This window comes from Thermobia domestica, chromosome 10 (assembly GCF_964235325.1).
Source record: "Thermobia domestica chromosome 10, izTheDome1.hap1.1, whole genome shotgun sequence".
Classification (NCBI taxonomy): Eukaryota; Metazoa; Arthropoda; class Insecta; order Zygentoma; family Lepismatidae; genus Thermobia; species Thermobia domestica.
The window spans coordinates 19,510,587-19,534,433 of record NC_137463.1 but is presented as its reverse complement, the minus strand read 5'-3'; the positions used below and the strand labels follow the sequence as shown (position 1 = coordinate 19,534,433).

Sequence of the window (23,847 nt, the reverse complement as noted above, 5' to 3'; positions counted from 1 at the left end):
GCGAGATCATTTTACTATGATGTTTTAAAAGCTGGTCATTTGGGGGGGGGCAGGAAACCATTTGGGGGGGCCTGGCCCCGATGGGCCCCCCTTGGCTACACCCCTGAACACCCTATATATATATAACGGCTAACGCACGTGGTACCTACCAAGTGGTTCTGGGCTAGATCTCCTCAGATTTAAATCTGAATAATGATTTTGATTCCACTTTAAATAATATAAATCTCAATGTTGAAAAGGAACAAACTAACTAATTGATATTTATCGTATTTCCATGGATAAATATCGTTATTTGAAAGTATTCTAAAACATTCGTCGCTACAGCAATTCATCAGTGAAATTTTGTCGCGAACAAAATTCTACTTATCTTGCGATATGATCTTAGTTTGACCTGTCAATACCGCTACTACTGTTAAGCATGAGATTTACTTTTTCAGACACTTTCGTTGACACATTTCTACAACTTACAATATTTGAACAAATCAGTTTTTGAGTTCATGTGGCTTAAAGATACTTCCAGAAAATTGGCTACCTTGTAGTCCAATACCACGTATTTATTTCTTAAAATTACTAGCACTAATAGAAAACAGTAAAAATTGACGTTCGTTCAACTGTACAGAGCTTAAGATGTAAGGTTTAGATTCAAATGTTCCAGAGTTTGAATCAACGGTCTAACAGTTTGAAGAATACGTAACAGCTGCTCATTGAATACGAAAAATTTCACTTGGAAAGGTAATAATTAATTTTGTAAGAATTTGTACTTTGCGTAATACTGCAACAATAATGTATTGTTCTAACCATTTTCAAAGCACTGAGAAGCTTTCAAAGCACTGTGAAGCGTCCCATCATGGTATTAAATACTGAAATGTTCTACAATCGTCTTCAAAAACAGAGAACTTTAAAACATTTTACATTATTATTATTATTATTATTATTATTATTATTATTATTATTATTATTATTATTATTATTATTATTATTATTATTATTATGAATCAGTGTCTATCTGCATAACAGAAGATTTCGCAGTTAAACTGGGACTTCATCAGGGATGTAGTCTTAGCCCATATCTTTCTGCAATTGTGAAAATTGTGATGGACGAACTTACAAAAACTGAAATGCGAAAACTGAAAAAAGAAAGGAAGAAAGAAAAGAAAATTCACCACATACCTTATTACAACCGAGCGGATCATCCTCATCCGCTAGATCTACTGTTATATCATCAGTACCCTAAAGGAAAAGATAATCTCAAATGTAACATCAAATAATGAGAATCACAATTACCATTTTCCAAGCAAATTATTAGTTTATATATATTTATTTATATTTCGAGTAGAACAAGCAATAAATCGAACTACCGCATCCTCGTTACAACAGAGTAGGAGCTATTCAAAGTACAACACAAAATAAAATTCAAAATAATTAACTTCCTAATTTTGTTTCGTGTTGCATTTTTTAATCTATTTCACTAATTTGCGCTAAAATCTTGCATCGCGATTATCAGATGCTTACCTGCACGCATACCCGAATAGCAGAATGCTGAATGCTTTTAATGTTTGGTTAATTTGTAATGAACATAAACAAAACGCTATGAAAAGACAGTAAGTAACAAAATAATAACAGAAATCTTACCTACAAATCTTCAAAACATGAACTAACAATACTAGAAAATTAGTATTTCGTTACTAGTGGGGGAACACTTTTGAAGGAAATAGTCAAGGTAAGAACGGACAAAACAAGAATTTTACGGATTAAAAAAAAAAAAAAAAAGCATCAAAACACTGCGATCTTGGCCAATAATTAGTTTTTGAATCAGAGGCCACAAAATTTGTGAACGGCCCCTAAATCGAGTTTTTGTATTTTCTGCAGAATAAGCACACCATACTGAGTTAAGTGATAGTTTGGGTTTAGCTATACTATACGTAGTTCTCCAGATATATAAGGCCTACAAGAAACTTTTTTTTACTGAACTATATTGGTTTTTAGCCAAAAAGGCAAGATACGAACAAAAGCATGATTAAACATGTAAACATATCTTTTTCTCAATTACCTTGGTTGTTTCCCTTAATAGTGTTCTACGTGCAGGAACGAATGTTAGTTTTCTATATTCATAATTTTTGTTTTGCATGTATGATTCATACCATTGATGCAAATAGCATCTTTGTAGCAGTTATCAACATAAAAATTAAATATCTGAACTTATGAACAGATAGTTAAAGGTAAGCGATAATCCTTCCAACTTTATACAATCGAATAGTATACAAACACAATACTATTATTAACTGTAATGAACTTAACGATCAATGCTTACGAAAAACTAAATATTTACCAATAAAATACGAAAGCATAGCACATACTTGGTACGTAGTAGCGTTTTTCTGATGCTTGCGAGATGCAGTATGTAGCAGAAGACAATGTTTATCAGCCACCAATATCTTCTTGCAGAATTTACAATACGCTGCAAACGGTTCTTTAGCAAGTGGAGCCAACCAGCCTATCAAACAAACACAAAAGTCTTAGCCAAGTAAGACAATTGACAGCATTGCCAGTTCAGTTAGCGAGATTATTTGTATTGAAAAAACTATGGCACTCCTTCGTCGTTGATAAAATAAACATTTGAGTATGTATATGAGAACTAAATGTACACTGAACTCTAGCCAGAAAATAAATAAGAAAATATATAAATAAAAACACTCATCTTTTATCCGCAGCTATTATGTTTTGTTTAGGAATCTACTCTTGTATATTTAAGTCTGTTCTAGGACCATGTACACGAACCGTCATCTCTAAAGCTAGAATACCCTAGTTAATAGTATTTTTGTTGCTATGTTCTGTAACAAAATAAAATAACACTACGAGTTTGAAAAAATAAGACAGTACGTATAATACTATACGGTTGGAACTGTGTCCACTTAATCTTAGAAATTGAAATAACCATAAACAGTGGTTAGGACAGGGTGATTCAAAGAAGCGGGAAATTTTGAAAGTTGTGTTGGCAACAGTGGGCGTTTGGTAATACTGACTAACGTACGCTAACCTGTCAACGACACACTGTCATTTAGTTATGGATGCTTAGAGTAGTGTGCAACGTGCTTCCTCGATCAAAGCGTTTTACAAGAACAATGACAGTGCAGAGAATTCCGCCGTCATTTTAATTTAGGACGCCACGATCGTGTTCCATCAGCACATGCAATTAAAACATGGATACGTAATTTGGAGCTAACTGGTTCGGCAATGAAAAAGAAACCCTCAGACAGTGTGCCAACCGTTCGTACATTAGACAATATCCAAGCTGTTTGAGATGGTGTCATAAGAAGTCCACGCTGGAAAATCTGTCGTCACTCAGCATCTTTACAGTTGCATAGTTTAAGTGTTCGAAGAATATTAGTACAGGACTTGCAATCCCATCCATACAAGTTGCAGATCGTCTAGGAACTGAAATCCAACGATCATGTTATGCGATGACAATTTTGTTAATTAATGCTTCACCCGCAAGATGTCATCTTAAAAAATAAATTGTACTTTATGTATTCTAAAATGGCATTACTTTTACTATTAAATGAGATTTTTTTTTTTTTAATTTTGTTTTCATGAAATTTAATTTTCAAAATTTCTCGTTTTTCTGAATCACTATTATGTAATAATATCTCTACACACGAACATTTCTCACTACAAGAAACTGTCGTTTAAGTTCATTTATTCGATAATTATGCCATTCCATCTGTGACCCAGATTCCCAGTGTCTAAATTTTATCTTAATTAATGTATTTCAGCTTCCGAAGTGACGATTCGTAAACATGGTTCTACAATGAACCGAAATACAGAAGAATAGATTTCTAAACATAACATAATAGTGCGAGTGCAAGATGAGCGAACTTTTTATTGAATATGTACCCAAGAACATGAACAACAAATAGTAATTATTCTGTCAGTGATTACGAATCGGAATCTTAGTTCTCAATTCTAATATAAGTTTAAGTAAAACTAATTCTTATCTTGATAAGAGGAGGAAGGAGGACAAATTCCATGAACGAGGAAAGGAAAGGAAAGGACAAGCAAATATATTGCTATTCAGAGAGCGAACTAGGTAGCACTGTGGTTAATGCATCAACATTGTACGACAAAGATCCCAGTTTCGAGCTTCGGTTCAGTTGTGCATCTTTTCACTCTGTATATCAAATTCCTGTGTATTATAATTTCCGCTTCTATTTCATTAAAAATACAATATTTCCCTTCGCCTAGAAGATGCTCGTTAAGGTTTTAATAAGGCGAATGTTTGCGATTTATAACATATCTTCCATATGTTTTGTAATTAATTTACAAAATGTTTCAGCAATAATTTCTTGGTCTTTAATAAATATTTATTTATACATATTTCTAGGCATTACCGGCCTATAGTCTTAAGCTTATCACGCATGAAGATGACGTTCTTCGGCGAGCACACTGCCCGGAATAAGGGGGAAGGAAGTGGCTTGGGACATGTATATTAGGTATCATTTCAGCATTTGCCTGGTGTGAATGAGAAAAACCCAGGAAAAAGCTCACTCAGATTGGCTGGCCTGAAAAGTTGTTATACCTTTTCGACTGAGTGTCCCCACCAGGAATCGAACCCGGGACCCCTTTTAATAAATATTTAACTCTATAATCAGAAAGATGAGTGTCAGAATGTAAAGCCTCGCTATTTCAATTTCGGGTCTCTCAATTCCATAACTGACTGTTCCCTAACTGGATTTCATCCGACACGCGCCGCCACTGCTTTTATAAGTTCCGGTGTTCGTATTGTGCATGATCTTCCTTGGCGCGGGCGATCTTTCACAGTTCCAGTCTCAACAAAGCGCTGGATAGTGTGGTAAACGATTTTTTTTACTAATTTGCAGCTTCTGAAGGGTTTTAAAAATGTTCCCTGGTGATTTGCCTACCTTGTGTAACGCTATCACGGCCACACGATTTTCATACTCGCCCCATTTCATCTTCAACTCTTACAACTGATACCTTTACACATCTTCAGCTTACCCAGCAATGACTCACGCTTCACGATACCGCTCTTTACGTTGCTCGCTTGTACGGGCGGAATTACAGCCATCCTCAAAAGTTACGACAGTATTTATGATAATACTAGGTATTCACACAGTAACGAAAATGGTTGCTATCCATAGACCATTGTAACTAAATTATCATTCATTAATATAGGTGATTCATTACTGGGTATGTCACGGATTAATTTTCGGTGTAAACAATCTTGTATTAAAGTATAGCCTCTCCGAATTGCCTATCTGCCCTATAATATAATTATATATTTGTTTGACATCTACAAAATTTGTGGATCATTTAACAGTGTGCACTATGAAGTCGAGAAACCCTAATTAACGATATAATCAAAATGAAATATTAATCACTAACTGCAAAAAGTTGTTCAAGTAAAGATATATCTTACCAGCTGCAGCGCAAAAGAGCTGGAACGCTCTATTTTAAAATATCAAGTTGATCTATTTTTCTTTTCTGTAACATTATATTTAATTGTTTGTTCTGCAACCTACTCTTGTAACGTGAAATGTGAAAAGATGGGAGAGATATCTAACTCGTAAGAGGAAATAAATTGTAATCCATTCTGAATATCTTTCTTTTATTTACTGAACTCTAATTAAAATTTATAATATAATTGATGAGTTTCAGTTTAAGTAACGTATGAGATGAAGTAAATGATGGTGAGCATATTGTGTTTGTGTCTGGAATGGATCTGACTCCTGACCATTGGCTTTCTCGATGTCTTTTTTTATTTTTCTCGACTACTTCCTTCTGTTTCTCAAGACACCCCCCCTGCCCCTTCACTCTCTTCTGTGTCTGTTGGGACATTTCAATTGTTTATATTGCTGTTTATTACAACCGCAATTAAGTATTAAGATTTCTACTTTTTATTTATTTATTTAACTTGTACAGTCCACAGCAAAAAACCTGCAACATGAACATGTAAGTTTATTGTGAAACGACGAAGTCTTTTGCTCCAAAATAATTGTGCAGGGGAGGACGCCGAGGTTTCTCCTGGCGTGATTCGTGTTGATTCCGTGCGCTGTTAGATGTAGTTTCACAATAAACTTACATGCTCATGTTGCAGGTTTTTTGGTGCGGAGTGTACCATCAACACTTGTCTCCAGTTAGGTCACTTATTTCGGGGATTGATGTGAGCCGACCGCAATCGCTAAAACTTCAAATCAATAATGAAAACTTTCATTTTCAACATAAAAGGCTGAAAAAATAAGGAATAAAAACTGCATTTATTTTCGCCTGCCTAATTTTTAACATTTTGTGTGTTGAAAATGCTGTCAGTAGGTAAGCGAAAATTCAAAGATTTAACACCTGAAATGACGGCAAGTATATGTAATATTGTTCGTTTACTGTAGCTTGACGCTGTTTTGACACAAAACCTGGCTAGCGAATCTTAGTAGTCCTTCCCCTTATTTCCCCTTAACGCAGTGGTAACAGTGGCACTAACTCATCAACTTTAGCACTAGTAGGGTTTGGTATATGCAAGTTGCGTAAATTTCGAAACAGTTTACTTCTTCTCTAATCAGGAACGCAACTTGTGTGGGGCGGGAAGGGGCAACTGGCCCCCAGGGAGGTTCCCCGCCGTTCGAAGGGGCCCATTTTGAGACATTTTCTTAATCTATATACGATACGAACAGGAAATTATAAATGAAGCATCAGTTTCACTGTTTTACATAAAGCAGCGCACAAAAGGTAAATAAAACAAAAGTGAATCGTGGGCCACTTCAGTAAAAAAAAGTCTACTATTAGGGGCCCTAGAAATAACATTTATTCGTATGGTTTTGAGATTTGTCAATATTGTCCCCTTAATTAATTTGTCATGTATGGAAGGGGCCCAGTGACGTAAGTAACGGCCCCGCAGACCTTGCCCTGAGGGAGGGCCCACGGCTCCGGGGGGCATAAATAGTAAGAGAAAGATAGAAAGAGGGGGCCCAAGAATGAGAAAAAGAATTTTTCTAAGAGGCCCAAATACACGTATTAATGCTTGCCTTCCAGAAAAAAATTTAAGTTACGGCGCTGTTTCTGATGTGAATTTATTGGTGCAGTTCTGCTAATAGTTACCTATATCAGGTTGGTCTCTTTAAACCTTGGGCCGTGGAGAAAAACAATCTTACAGGAGGATAGTATTCAGATTTTGAGAAGGTGGGGAAAGGAGAGTGAGGATGAGAAAGATGAGAAGAAAGAAAGAAAGAGAATGAAAGAAACACTTCTACATTTACTTCATACTGAATTTAAGCACGCATATAATATTTGTGGAAGTGTTGGCAACATAATACTGGCGGAATATATTTCCCGCCAATTCTGGGGCCTCAGTGTTTGGCCCAATTCTGGCCTTACAGCAGTGGCGGATCCAGGGGCGATTCCCCCCTCCAGGAGAGGAAACTTTCTTATTTTATATATTTATATAAAACCCATCCCAGAGTTGGAGCTCTTAAAAGTAGCTATAAGTAGCAATATTAAAACCCAGCGTCCCCCCCAGAAGTTCCTCCTGGATCCGCCCCTGCCTTACAGAAGCTACTGTGTAGGCATTCACCTCGTGGGACTGAGAAAACCTTAATAAGGAATACCAGCCAGAGCTGGGTTCATGCCCACGCTCGATCTACCTACTTTAATGCGTTTTTGTGTTGGACAGTGTCTGGTAAGGACACCCAAACAGGTCAAATGGGTACTGCTTTAAAATGTTTACATGTTAAAATTCGCTCCACACTGTACTTTGAACACGTAACTCAATGTGTATTATATTCTTCTTACATCAGCATGCTTTATTTCCTAATACTTTAAGTCTATGGTTGTTAGTATTTATAATTATTGCATCATAACAACCCTTCTCAAAGCTCGTTCAATTAGTATGAAATTCTAGATTTGGCAGTTTGCAACATTGCAAACATTCACCAACAGGCAATAATGTGGCGAGAATATTTCCACCTATACTCGCATCGAAATTCCCAGGCCCTGTTTACAATCAGTACAATATGTTTCTGTCGCCTTATCATGAAAACAACGCTGTCCAGCGAACCTTACGGTCTTCGCTGTCTCTGTTTATTGTTTACAATACAAACTGCAGCCTTGCAATATTGCCAGGCTTACAAGGTTTTCGCACACTTTCGAACAAGAACATTTGTACAAAATTGAGTGTACATTATATGTAAGATTGTATTACATAATAACTAACTAGATTTGTCATAATGTTAATATCTCAGTCATCTCAAAAGCATCAATTTATGTAGTAATAATAATTGTTTTATGACTGTGCAGAAGTAGGTACATTCGGTTCGGCGATTCACGTGCCTGGCAATCATGAATTAACCATGTAGGGGTGAGAAGCAAGGTTTTGACGCTCGCACTACAATTGTTGTTTGTAAACAATCTTCCATCCTAGAGTGAACGGACAATACATACTTTTACCCGTAAAATAAATTGATTTAAAAACAGTGCATTATCATATAACATTTTCATTCAGCTTACCTTTAAATTCAGGGATTGTGAGCCACTTTAACAAAAAGCGTTGTTTATTTCGATATTGCTTCTTTTTCATTGTAGATGCTTCCTCTTCTGCCGTCTTGGTGTCTGCCATCTTGGTGTCAGCCATCTTAGTGTCAGCCATCTTGGCGTCTTGGAACACTTTTCTCTGGAGAGCTATTTCATGAAAAAACTGGAAGGAAAAGAACTAGTATTATCATTTACTGCCTGAAGCTAAAGGGTACTTACTGCATAAATAGAATGTATCTAGAATTTTTGTATCACATCCTTATCTTCTTATCAATGGATTATTGCAGACAACTCTGTGATTCTTCTCGACATCCCATCCTATGGTTTGCTGGAACCTGATGAAGAGGGAAGTAGGTTACAGGAAACTGTCAGATGGGATGTCGTAAAAGGTCACACAACTGACGAAACGATCAAACAATAAGAAGATAACGACGTGATACAATGGTAAGTCCACTGTATTTAGTATTTTGTATTATTATTAATGATAAACTAATAAGCCCACTTTAGTACATTGGATGAATAAAACATGACGAACTTCCGACACATCTATTTCCGGTGTGTTTCAAATTGATAATGTACACCAAATGGAATACAATATACGCAAAATCGTAATATTATTTTCAAGTACTTTTTAAAGGACTTTCTAGAATTTTCTTAGAACAATTCATCCAAGCATAGAACATATAAGCACAGATTATGACTATTATAATTCTAGACTGCGCAGGAGAAGCAAAGTAAGTAGGAAATTGGCCAAAATGAGATAAGTCAAAATTGGAGATCTATGTATCATGCTCCACCTCCGGGTAACTTGAAATTAGTCAATTTTAAACGTGAGTTGAATAATCTCATCTTGGTACTGTTATTATAAATGGTTCATACTTATGCTTGGTTTAAATAAAAAATCGTCTCCTGAAAACTTGTGTTTTTTGACCTATACTGTTTCTCTCGCGCAGTCTAGAATTATTATTTAAAAAGTACATTCTAAACTCTCTTACAGCTACTGCTTATCTACATTTCTGCATATTTTAAAATAAAATAGTTATGTCACACAAAAAATACACAACCAAACAAATACCATTAAAAAACTATTTATCCCTTATCATATCATTTGGGAAAATCCACCATATCTCTGAGTGATACAAGAAAAAGCACTTCCTGCATTACACTTTCTCTAAGCAATAATAATAAAAGGTAGCCTATACTTGTAACGCAAGAAAGCATCAAGCGTAAACACAGAAAATCGCTGTATTATGTTATACTGGCAAATCATCTGCTATAGTATTTCAACACGTGCACAAAGAAAACTATTTACGGTGAAGTAGGCCAACTCTGACAAGAACCTAAAATTTCTATTCTTTCATTTTCTTAGCTCAATTTCACTATAATATGTGTTATTTTGCGTAGCACATACCCAAGGCAAGCATAGTTGTTTACAAAAACTGAATTTAGTAATTGTTATACAGGGTTCACTCTAGCACAGCGTTTCCCAACCGGTGTGCCGTGAATGGGCCGATGGTGTGCCGCGAGTAAATCGAAACAAAATTATCAATTCTATAGCAATTAAATTACAGGACATAGGGGAAAATGTATACTTGTATTTCACATTACTATGAACCTCTAATATGAATCTACAATTTTAAGTTTCATACCGCGTTACTTTTCTGTACATTTTTAATATTGAAAAAGGTATTTATCATTGTTATGATGTTATGACCATTATTGCTTCTTTATTGTTGCAGATTATTTCGTAACTTCAAATTTTAAAATATTCAATCCTTTCGACAAAACAAACATGTATACGAATTACCTACATTTGTGTTTTAAAAGTAAAACAGATTTGTTTGTTCGTTCGTTATTTAGTGATCTTCCTTGTTAGTGAAACTTTGGATGCAGTTTTCGAAAAAGAAAGCGAGTTTTTAAAAACCTAAGTTCAATATTTCATTGCAATTGTTTTCTATTTTTAAATTAGAATGAAAAATAAGCATAATGATTTACCATGGTGGAAAAACAGGGATCGAGCTTTCTTCTCTGTGAGAAGATCGGTAATCACAAAAAAAGAAACCATGGTATTTTATATTTAAATAAAATAAAATCTATGAGTGTGCTGGGAGAATTCAAGTTACACCCATAGTGTGCCGCAAGTTGAAAAAGGTTGAGAAACTCTGCTCTAGCAGACGATTCTACCAAATAGAAAATTTATAGGTAAAATACGATGTGAAACACTTTTCGTGAAGAAATGCGAGTATGAATATAAGTAATTACTGTCAGTGCACAGCATATTGAAATTAATTTTCAGTAACAGTAAAAGTACTGTAAATGTAAGTGCTCTTCCGCTATCTTCGTTTATGCCCATACCTGCCGTCGCTGACACGCCTGCTCTCTATAGAGGCACCCCCTTGCTGTGCTCCTACCCTGACTCGGGTTAGATAGCATTCGTGCTTTTAGTGGCCACCTAGCAGAAGTTGGCTCGTTTCAAGAACTAGTTTTGCTACCACACGTCCACACTGTATTTATATTGAGTCCTCCTGAAGTTAATCTGTAAGTAGTAATGGAGCTACTCATGCTCTGCGAAATGAAATACAAAGCTCTAACCTAACTTGAGAATGTAAGAAATGTGTCAAAATTAGGTAGAACAGTCTCCTCGAGTAGTGCCGTTATATGCAATAAACAAACTGCTTCCACTCGCCGTATGGGTACTTGATAACATTTTGCTTGGCATTAATTTTTAAGTTAGCCGTTTAAAAAAACATATTTTTAGTAATGTAGGAGGTATTACCATGAGCTAAAACACTTGAAAAAATAACCACGTAATTATCCCACTTTGTTACGCTATGGGGCAATTATGACAGCGTTTTCTGTTAGCAAGAATATAAAATTTGAAGAAAATATATCAAAGCAATGCTTATTATAAAGACAACCTCAAAAGTTCTGTCGCTTTTCGTGAAGGTCTGTGTTAAATTGGTCCTCACACTGAGAGTTGAGTCGTGAGTCAAGAAAAACTCGAAACTCTGTAGCAAGGACTTCTGAATCGCAAAGGAGTCTTCCTGTTACCAGTCAATGCTAAGCCCCACGTAGGTAGGATGACTCAAGACACCATTCTATACCTTGGATGGGAAGCACTATTGCATCCGGCATATTCCCCAGACAATGGACCGTCCGATTATCACCTGTTCCATTTCTTGGACAATCACGTTAGGGGACGATAGTTCGAAACCCTAGTAAAGGTACAAAATGCACTTGATATCTTCTTTGCTTCACGGCCCACCAAGTTCTACTGCGATGGAATCCAAGGCCTTCCAGAACGCTGGCAGAAGGTCACCGATGCTGATGGGAGTATTTTTGAAAATATAAAATTAAATCTTTAACCTTTACGTCCCACGCTTATATCGGTTAGGCTAAACGAGACGGTGATGAGTAATGAATGAAAATGGTAGAATGAAGAAAGTGGGAGGAAATAGGAGAACCCCAAGAAAACCCACGCACACGGTGTTTGTCCACCACCAAGTTCACTTGGCGGGGCTGTGATCGAATCTGGGACCCCAAGCACCAGAGGTGAACGCTCTACCACTGAGCCACCGCAGCCCCAAGAGACCATTTTTGATCTTCCAGGTACGTCTTAGGTTACATATCGATGTTTGAAGGTGGTAGGTGAAAAAGAGACAGAACTTTCTTGGTTACTTTACTTTTCTAAAACCATGTTTAAGGTCTGTTGAATCTGGTTGTCTTTGTAAACATCTGTGATACAGGTACCCAAATTACAGCTGAAGAACTCTCTTTCTCAATGTTGATGTACTAAAGTAAAATTTTCCTCTTCCTCATACCCTAATTGGACATGAACCAATTATAGAAGACGACAGTGCAATGGCAATAAAAATGTACAAATGGGCTTCTAAGTATAAAGATGAACTTGGATTAAGTTCTGTATCGTCGGGCTAATTTTAGGAAATTTACCGGGTCAACTGGAGAATTTACTTACGTTTGTAAGGAAGAATGAGTGGAAGTCAAGTAAGGGGAATAGTAAAAGTCAAGAAAATGGTTGTACCTGTTGGTTGTTTTTGATATTGGGCTGATATTTAGTATCTCCTCCAATCTTGCACATACAAGATTTACAGTGTGTTACTTACTTTTCAACATATAGCTGAACTTGGGACAGCTAGCGAAGGGAGTTAGAAGCCCCCCAGGGCCCTTGTACTTCTACCTTTATCTCAATTTAGACAAAAACAAGGTACTCGGTTCTAGAACCATGAAACGAGTTGGGGGAGATACTAAATGCCATCCTTGATATTGTAGGCGGCACTGTATGTAGAGGCGGATGGACTATTTCGCGGAGAGGTACACTTGTTATGATATAGTGGCGCGAAACGCAGTGTGGAAATGACTCGAGTATGTCAAGGCTGTGACAGATTGTAAAATGTTCACAAACATTTGGGCAAGTCTTTAATTTGTCCATTTCATTTCAAGAACAGAACCCAACCAACCCCTGCGGGGCCTCTAACCCGTTCGTACTACTACTACTTATACTGTGGATCCGTATAGTAAAACTGCACGCGTAATGTAACGTGATCTAACTTAACTTAATGTAATCTCGAACCAAATATAACCGAATGCAGTACATTTTGGTACTTTTTTTTTTTTTTTTTATTTATTTTCAAATTGGTCCGGCGATACAGCACTAATTGCCGAGGAACTTTCCCCAATAAATCCTGACTCACGATTTTGACTAAGTCGGCAGTCACGTTATGTCTTTCTAGCAAATCTCTTAATGTAGCTGCTCGCGCCAAGTGAGCGTTTTGGTGGACAAACACCGGGTGTGTGGGAATTTCTCGGGTTTCTTCCGTTTCCTCCCACTTTTTCATTCCACCATTTCATTCATTTTTCACCATCTCCTTTAGACTAGCCGGCATTAACTGTAGAACGTAAAACTTGAAAAATGAACTGAAGTGTGTAGAAAAATTAACCCTGCACGTACACACTGGGGTCTGTGGGACCACAAGGCATATTCATTTTAATACTATAACAATTCTATTTATTTTTGCAGTTTGGGCTACCAAAGTACATTAAGTTTGTAACACTGTCTATGCGGAGTAATACCAGTCTAGCCAGTTTAGTGAGACTCATTGTTGGAATTAGACGTTATTTTCGCTCTTGCGTTGATTGGGGTACAAGACCCCAGTGTGTACTTTAAGATTTTTTTTTTTTTTTTTTTTGAAAAACATTTTAATAAAATGGATTTGGAATCTATACGACATGCATTATTGGAGAGTGAAGATGATATGGAAGATATCCTACTTACAACAACAAAGCATCACAAAGTTTAGTTTCATAATTGTCAGAAAGGTGATAACATTTACTGCTGTTGGGGACCCAAAGACCCCAGTATGTATTTCAAAGGAAGAATTATTTTATAAATTTGCCTAATTTTTTTTCAAAATAATACAGTAACTACAAGAATGGCATTAGAGTTATTATTTTCAGTAAAATGTTGGAGCATTGTTGATAGATATTGTGTAAAAATGTATGAGTTCATTAAATAAAAAGAAACTCCATAATTTAGAGAAATATGATTGGGGTCCTACAAACCCAGTATGTACTTTGTGAGTAAGAAAATAAGTGTGTACGTGCAGGGTTAATTCTAAGTATACATTGATTTCGGTATTGTGCTTTCATTACGGACGTTGGTTCTAGAGAAATTTAGCGTTCCGTTCGACACAGAGGCTATGAATCTACAATTTAACGTGGGATCCAAAGTATTTGCTCTCCCATCGGAAATCGAATTTCACTACACATAGAGCCACGAGAAGGATTCTTTCTCATGGATTACATAGTAATTTCATTATTTATGCACGGATGCAACAAATGCATATTAATAAATATTACCCTGCTTACAATATGTATTTCTATTTTATTACTCTAGTTACACGATGCCCATAAAAACTTAGAACTTAGACAATTCTTTTGTTAACTCTCCACAATTAACCAGAACGCAGCATAAAATGAAAGGCGGAAATTTTGGCACCAGTAGTTTTGACACGGTAATTTTGGCATCATTTATAATAGAAGTACAGAAAAAGTGAGAAAATACTCTGAATGTAATAGACATTTAAATTTACATGTTATTAACTAGAACTGCTTCAGCGCGACGAATCAAACCAGTGACGAATGTACAGCCAACGACAAAATTTCTTTCTCTTCTGTAAAATTTATTTTGCTTATAACTTTGGAATTGATGGCCTGATTTGAGTAGTTTTCAGAAATTTACCGAAAACTATATTTGCTTTAAGTTGCTGAATATTGCACTCAAATCTGTCAGTCCATTCGAGAGATATTCGCAGAAGAAATTTTAACATAGGAAAAAAACTTTTGTTACTGACAGTACAGACACCGGTAAAGATACTATTGGCAGTTTCATTATATATTCAAAGCAAGTTAAAATCCCCCTCCAATGGGTTTATATTTTACTTTCAAATGCAAACAGTAAAAGCTAATTGGAACCATGGAAATTGAAGTACAGAGAAAGAAAATTAGAAAATACTCTCGATATAATAGATGTTAATGTACCAATTTATTTTGCAGAGGAGATTACACCGAGATTCTTTCCATCGAAACTTCCGGCTCCCCTCTCAAGCATATCCCAAAGCCTCATTAAAAGTTTAAGATTGAAATTGAAACAAATCCCGAACAATTCATTATTCGTGCTGATACAGTTCTAGTCATTAACACGTGAAAGTAAATATCTATTATATCCAGAGTATTTTCTATTTTTTTCTCTGTACTTCAATTTCCATGGTTCGAATCAGCTGTTACTGTTTGCAGTTGAAAGTAAAATACAAACCCAGTGCAGTCTTCAGCAATTCAAAGAAGATACAGTTTTCCATAAATTACAGAAAACTTCTCAAATCAGTCCACCAATTCCAAAGTTATAGGCAACTAAATTTTACAAAAGAGAAAAAAGTTTAGTCGCTCACTGTACATTCGTGACTGGTTTGATTCGTCGCGCTGGAACAGTCCTAGTTAATAACATGGGAATTTAAATATCTATTACATTCAGAGTATTTTCTCACATTTTCTGAACTTCACTTATAAATGGTGCCAAAATTTCCGTTTGCTTCGTTTCTTGGTGCCAAAATTACCGTGTCAAAACTACTGGTGCCAAAATTACCGCGCCCCGCATAAAATATCCCCTTGCCTCCGGTCAACTAATATCCCTGGTTCGAATCTTGGTCAGGGCATTGGGTGTATTACAGTGGTTCGAATTACATCCTAAACTGTAGGTCCATGAATTATATAGCCTCGATGCTGAAAAAGACTAACAATAAAAGCCTATCATTATACCGGTCGTGTATAAATAAAAAATAAACGTCAATAGTTTTCTACACAGCCCATCTTCCTATATATGTATATCCTGACCCTACTCTGAATTTTACAACCTTGTAGCTTAACCACAAAACTAAGGAGACAATAATTATAATAATTCAATTTTACGTTATTTTCTGATACGCCTAGTTCATGCGTACATGTAATTATTTCTCACATTTTAGTGGCAATATTGCAAGACATTAATGACACGACTAATGTTCGCAAGAGGAAAATAGTATGACAATATTTTTTGTGATAAATGAATAGGATATAGTATACGACAGTGCCTCGTTACTTCCCGAGGACGCACGAAGTGCAGTCTTTTACAGATTATTCACTAAACATCTAGGAACTTAAAAATGGGGTAAAAAAGCGAGTGACGTTCACTTTTGTGGTGGTACGAATATAAAGAACAACTTATGTATTTCACTTTTGGGATCGTACAACTTGTTTATTTTGATGCTCGGTGAACTCTCTTCAACTGTTTGAGAGTTGTATGCAGTAGTAGCAGGTCTACCGTGATTGATTACCGATTTTTGAAGGGTTGTTTTCAAGGGTTGTTTCGTGAAGGTTTGGGCTCATTCCGTAGAGGTTTTTCTGAGCTCGCGGTTTTTTTTTTTTTTTTTTTTTTTTTTTTTTTTTTTTTTTACTTTCGCTTATTGGTAATTTGCATTTTCGGGATTTTCTTGCGGGCCGTATAACGTCCTGCAGTTCTACACAGAGGTTCCGCCTACATGGGGGTGCCATTTTTTTTTTTTTTTGTTTGTTTTGGTTCTGCGTATATTGACGGAGCTTGTGCTTTGTGTTCTGCAGGTGGCAGTACGGTAGGAAGAAGATGAAAATGGTGATATTTGTACGTGTAAGTAAGTAAAGTGCGTGGATCGTGAAGTAAATGTGCGATCTTAATCTTTTTTTATATTTGTGCTTTAAAATCTTGTATTGCAGATCTTGTATTGGAGATAATAAGTGATTTTTTCTGTTGATTGATAGTTTAATGTATTAAAATTACAGCACGTTGGCGGTAAGCACTTCTATGTTGCTGAGTAGGTCATTGTAGGTATTAACTTTTCCACACCTTTATATTTCGTGATTAACAATAATATAGCCCTTGTACTTCGGGCTATATGTGCGCTTTTTCGCTTGGTACTCCCTCCCTAATTTTTATTGCATTCTTAAAATGGCCCTTGTACTTACAGATGTTCTAAGAATGTGTTTTTTTTTATATGGTATGCGAAGAATAATAATGTGCCCTTGTACATTTTGTATGAGTATATGTGGGGCAACACATATCGCATGTCACGTGCACGTGGATGCTTCTTACTGTTGCACTATGTATAAAAATGATTTTATTACATGTAGAAGTAGTAATAGAACACGGAAGAGACCCAGATCATGTTGTATTTACACTTCATATTGGAGTGTGAATACAACATGATCTGGGTCTCTTGCGTGTTCTATTACCACTTCTACATGTAATAAAATCATTTTCATACGTAGTGCAACAGTAGGAAGTATGCACGTGCACTGGACATAATGAGGTCCTCTTGTATACTATTACCAATGAATATATTAAAAACTAGTTCCTCCAATTCATATACTTACATTAATTATTTACATTACGGCTTTTTCAGCATCAAGCCGAAGGAACCATAATAAAACAAAAACAAAGCAAGCAACGCATTTGAAGTACAGCTTTTACAGTGTTAGTAACAACTAACACCAGATTGTCAAAATTAAATTAGCAACATTTGTAAATAAGCTCTATATAAAATTGTCCGATTTGCGGGCACATGCCGTAATTGTTTACCTCAAGGCAAAGAAAAGTTAAAAATAAAATCAACGTAACAATTATAATGACCTCCTGCGCTTTTTGCGTTGCTTCGCTTTCCGCAAAATTTTACGAAGACTGTTACAGAATGGGGCCCTTGTATGATAATTCATTCAACTTTTCCTTTCATATGGTATTGTCTATTAAATTGAAATGAGTTTCTTAAGAAAAATGGAATGAAACCTTAAGTTGTACGTTACACGTTTATGCTGGTTAGGCTAAAGGAGAGGGTGATGATGAGAAATGAATGAAATGGTGGAATGAAGAAAGTAGGAGGAAACGGGAGAATCCCAAGAAAACCTACTCACATGGTGTATGTCCACCACAAAGTCACCAGAGGTGAACGCACTACCACTGAGTCAGATGGAATATATTACTAAAAGTGGGTTCAAACCATGAATAGCATTTTTATTCGAGGCATGTACCCCCACAGGCAGGGACGTACCGAAGGGGGATTTGGGGGGTCCGAATCTCTCGAAATAGATAATGTTTTTAAGTGATGCAATTTATATGACAAAGAGAGCTAATATTGAAACGACTTTTCTAATTGAAACAGTTCATTATATGATGTATAGTTACAATAATTAATCAAGGAATTTTTTATTGTTTAATCTATCTCAAATACATCTTTTCCCTTACCCTTTGTCTTCGAAATAATAATAATAATAATAATAATAACAATAATAATAATAATAATAATAATAATAATAATAATAATAATAATAATAATAATAATAATAATAATAATAATAATAATAATAATAATAATAAACATTGGCTATGGTGGAGTAAGTGAGAGAGATGGATTTTTTTCACTCCTTCCAATAGCTGGGATAAACCGCTACTCTGAGGGTAGCACGGTGAACACTAACTGCTATTCATATCTTTGCTTTTGGTGTTGTGTATGTCTCCCTCCGTCCCATCTGTGATGGAAAATGATGTAGAATGGAGCGAGATGACTCAGAGAACAAAAATTAGCGAACACCATCAGAAACAAGTTGTTAGATTTTCCTTAGTTCGTTCTAACTACTTCTAGCAGTTTATATTTAGGAAGTCCTTGGACCACTTTGTCAGCTGGCCATTTTCTATTTTGTCTTCGCTTTAACAGGACAGTCACGTTCGGCCTTCTTCACGTCTAATAACCGGCAAAGTTCATTACCACCCCCTTTAGCCTGATTGGTTGGAAGCGAACCGACACAATTGAAGTTTATTTATAAAATTTTACCTACAAACTATATAACCTTAACCTGATATCGCATAGTAACCATAATTATTACTGTTAATAAAAAACATTCATATACCTTACCTAACATATCCATACTCCCCCCCCAAAAAAACACTTGTTTAATTATGATTAAACAAGTTTCATTCTTTCCCCGTGGAGGCCAGCACCATCGCAGACCGTGAAGACTATAAACAGACGTTCAAGAATTCTTTAATTCGAACGCAAGAGAGACGCCACTTTGTATCTCAAAATTTCCTATCGAAATTGTCAGACTTTTTATATGTGAGCAGAAAATTCGTCTCATCTTCGGAGCCTACCGAGGAAAAATAAGTTATCGCAACTTTGATTATGGAATTCTCGAGGAACATCATTTAAATAATATTGACACAACCAAAGGAAGAACAAAATGAGGAAGAAAAAGAAAAATCCTGACTTATTAATTTGTAGGAGAGATGACATATAAAGGAAAGTATAAGGAACTACGATAAATATACATTAACGAACTTATATAACCAATACGTACAACAAAATTATATGTTTCTACTCTAATCTACAACGAAATGAACTAAAAATAAATATACAGTATATGATTACTAACTACACCACAATAAACAGTGAATGAGTTTCTTTTTAAATTGGAATAGCAACTATGACTTCGAATGCACGAGACAATTAACATAAATGGAAGATACTATATCCGGATAAAAACATCAAATAAGTAATACATCTATCTATATATCTATCTATCTAGCTAACTATATATATATACGAGGGTTGGGGCAAAAGTCATGGCAACTATTTTTTTCTTGAAGATACCAGTCCGGTTGGAAAATATGAGATATACAGACGAAAGGGCAAGGTATTAACTACATGTGTGGAAATGAATAGCACTGAAATGTTGTAACACACTAATTTATTACGGTAGTATACAGGGCAATATGGCCTTCACGGTGCAAAAGATTGACAACACAGTACGCATACAGTTGACATGACAAATCTGGGCCTAAAGACCCTCAAAGTAGTTCCCTGCTACTTGCCACACGCTGCCAACGATGTGGGAGGCGCTGAATACCATCCTCCTTAGCATTTGCCGCGCCATGTGTGAATCGGGTCAATTGTTCGCGCACAGCATTAGCAATGTGGTCCGCGTGTTGCAAACCGCCTACCACGTAGTGGTTCCTTAATCTTTCGAATGAGATCAAAGTCACAGGACGAAATGTCAGGAAAGTACGGTGGGTGCTCCAATTCTTTCCATCCCCAACATCGCAGTAGCTCCCTTACACACTCTGCTTTATGTGGTTTTGCATTACCGTGCAGGATTATTGCACTGTCCACAAGATACGGACGTTTCTCCCGAACGCCACGTCGTACCTGTCGCACCAGGAAGTCCCTGTAGTACTGTGCGGTCACTATTCTGCCATGTGGAACAAAGTGCAAACAATGTCACTCCTGACGTCATACGCGACGATCACCATCAATTTGACTGGGGAAGGATTCTGACGGAACTTCTGCCTCCTTGGTGATCCAACATGTCGCCAATCCGCGGACTGACGTTTCAGTTCTGGTTCGTATGCCCTGGCCTAAAATTCATCGATGGGGATTATTCGTGACAAGAATTGATCGCCGTCCTGTTGCCAGCATACAAGGTGGTCGGAGCATATTGCATAGAGCATCTACCTTTGAACTTCCGTTAGTGCATGCGGTGCCCACCGCGATGCGATTTTGCGTAGCTGCAGCTCATTACGCAATATCCTGTGGACGTTGGTTTTGTCAATGCTACTTGCCTCCGCCAACTCTAGTAGCGTCCATCGCCTGTCTTCATCCAGGAGCTGATCGATGACGGCACGTGCCACGTCGGTCCGCACACTGACAGGTCGTCCCGAACGTTGCTCATCACTGGTTGACACGCGTCCTTGCTGAAACTTTCCTACCACCGTGCTACTGTCCGGTATGGTAGGGCATTACTCCAAAGGACTTCCACTAATTCACTGTGACATTCCATCGCATTTCTCCCTCGGAGAACGGCTATTTTGATGTAAGCGCGCTGCTCAACACGGGTTACTTCCATCTAGCACGACACTTACGAAGTGACTTATTTCACAGCCCTCGCTGTGCTACTACTAGCTATCACAGAGCCATCTGTTGTTCTGCACACACACTATGCCTGCAGAACTTCCACACATGTAAGTTTGTGGTCCGCTCACATATCTGGAAGAAAAAAAAATAGTTGCCATGACTTTTGCCCCAACCCTCGTATATATATATATATATATATATATATATATATATATATATATATATATATATATATATATATATATATATATGTGTGTGTGTGTGTGTGTGTGTGTGTGTGTATGAGTAAATAACAAATACACACAAACAATCCACTGAGGGGAAAGAAAAGACTACCTAAAGGAAATCTATAAATTCGTTTCCTATTATTAGTTTCCTATTTTTAATATATTTATTTATCCCTTGTTCTCTCTTATTTTAAAACCATAATAAAAAAATAGTTTTGGAAATTGTGAGTTCCAATGCCCTCTTTCTTTTGCAAAACTGCGCTATTTTTTTTAATATTTTGTGGACTAAGTACGGGAAAAGTTAACATTTCATATACTTGTAAGTTTTGTGTCGAGCAGCAGAGCAGAGGTAATGTTTCATAAACATTGCAATGTGTCTTTCCTTTATAACCACCTCTTAACCTGTTCTCTTTACATTATTTTCTGCTTTAGAGGTTACATTCGGGTGAATTATATTTATCCTTGGTTTCTAGATTCACCATATTAGAAGGCAAGGGAAAAGCTCTCTCAAAAACTTCCGATGTTGAATAGGATAAAAGCAGTTTGGGAGGCATACAGTTAGTATTCCTGCAAAGGGAATAATTCAAAAGTTCTTGTTCCAGCTTCAACATCTAGCTCCACTGAGTTTGTTTCGCGTGGCACTCCGCGAGTTTCTTGTAACTCCTTTTTCTGAGGCCATTAGAATTTGGGCTGTAGCTAGATGTATACCTCCTTATGCAGAATCGTTTTGATGTATGATTATCGTCATACTAAAGGCCTGACAACTGCAGGAAACATATGTTAGTTGAACTCTTTAGTATTGCACTCATCACTCGGCAAACAACTCTGCATAAGGCCCATAATGTTTTATACTAGTGCAGCTACAATATCCTTTCCAAAATTTGGATAAAAACTGCGAACAACGGTCGGAGATGATAGTCCTTGGATAAGGGAAGATATAAAAATATCCTTCTTCGAGCACGGATATTATCTCTGCGTAATCCTTTTAAGCGGAAAGCATACAGAAGGTGAGTATAGTTTATTATTGAGGTGATATAATAAAAGCATGACTTCTGGGCAATTTACCTCCAATGTCTATTCCTAACTTTCCATGTGATATACTAGCCTCAATACTACAATCTTCCTTTACGATGATGCGATTGACAATTTTATTCTTCGCTCACTCTAAACAATTGCGTATCTTTTGTTTAATACTGAGCGTCTGGTCTTTCCAATGAAACAATTATCCACACAATCACCAACATTTCTTCACATCAAAATGTCCCTTCGAATGAACTAGGTTAATGGCCTTTGGCGTGACTTCCCTTAGGATGATTAGCAGCCACTGATTGGTTATGTGGTTTTTGAGACGAAGAAGACCATGATACACAAAAATGTTCCAATTTAGAAAGATTAACCAAAGAGTGCATTTTCATACGAAAAGGAACAGTATGCTGCTTTCCCCTGATCTCGTTAAAATCGAGAACTGAACAATTTTGTTTCTTACGAAAGTTTACAAACCGTAATTTCTGCTGTGTAGCAACTTGGGAAGATTCCTAAAAGTATTGCGCGACCTGATTAGCTTGACGTAGCAAACGTCCGAAGATAAGATCAGACCGATTTCAACAAAAGATGCGTTGTACGTTGATCTAAATTCATTGTACGCATGCGTTACGGCAACGTTATCGCGATGGACGTAGGTGGTTAGACTTAAAATCTACTGAGAAAAATGTTCAAAAGTAAACATTACTGCTAGGAGTTGAAGCTGAAAAATTGACAGACAATTGATGTGGTCTGATTCGACGAATAGCAACAATAGGCTATGACACCGCCATTGTGATAATCTGATATTAATAATTTGGTACATAGTCTTAAATTTTCAGCATATGCACCGGAATAGATATAGCAAAGAAAAATCCTATTGTCCCACAGCAGGGAGTCCACTATTTTCTCTCAACTTAAAAAAGCTCTAGTAATTCAGGAGTTCGAATTTTCTGTTCTTTTAAAGGTCAAATAATGGCGACTTCAAACCGGCGAAATTGAATATGAACTCACGTCTCAACCCAATTAAGCCTAAGAGTTGCTTGAGTTATTTCTTTGACTTTGGAATTGGAAAACATCTTGTATGTTCATTGTGACGTGGATCTGTGTCCATCATTTGGCCACTAATAACATGTCCCAAGAGCAATTGTCCGACCTAAAAAAATATCGAAAACACACTTAAAATGTTCCAAAGCGAGGCTAGAGACAAGGACACCTAAATACACGGTTACATAGGATTTGGTAAAAAAACTACATCAAGTTCTGAACAATAGAGGAAGCGGTTTTCCATAGGAAGGACAGTCATTATCTCCCTAAATAGACAAAACTCCTAAAATTGTAGGAGGTGGAGTGGGGCCCTATTTCGTAAGAGTCCGAAGAATATTCGAAATTATTCAAGTAGCGGGATTTCGCAATACGATTGAGAATATACCCAATCGGTTCCACCTGGATTTTGGGGGCAGACTTTCTTTTTATTTAAAGCTCGTAAATCTAATATGGTCGAAAGCCAGCGGATGGCTTCACACAATGAATTGGGATTCCAGTAAGAAGGCAGTTCCTTAGGAGTCCCAAACTTGAACCAC

General features: G+C 36.6%; 1 protein-coding gene across 1 annotated transcript in view; it reads right to left on the bottom strand.

The window, feature by feature from the left end:
• The window catches only part of LOC145662345 (uncharacterized), a 41,700-nt gene extending 24,056 nt beyond the window's left edge, over positions 1-17,644 (bottom strand). Inside the window, exons 1-4 of the mRNA XM_081727850.1 lie at positions 17,491-17,644; positions 8,509-8,695; positions 2,358-2,494; positions 1,171-1,230 (exon numbers count right to left, since the gene is read on the bottom strand). Coding sequence (XP_081583976.1) covers positions 1,171-1,230; positions 2,358-2,494; positions 8,509-8,647 — 336 coding nt within the window. The 5' untranslated portion in view covers positions 8,648-8,695; positions 17,491-17,644. The remainder of the gene's footprint in view (positions 1-1,170; positions 1,231-2,357; positions 2,495-8,508; positions 8,696-17,490) is intronic.
• Between the last annotated feature and the right edge of the window lie 6,203 nt (positions 17,645-23,847).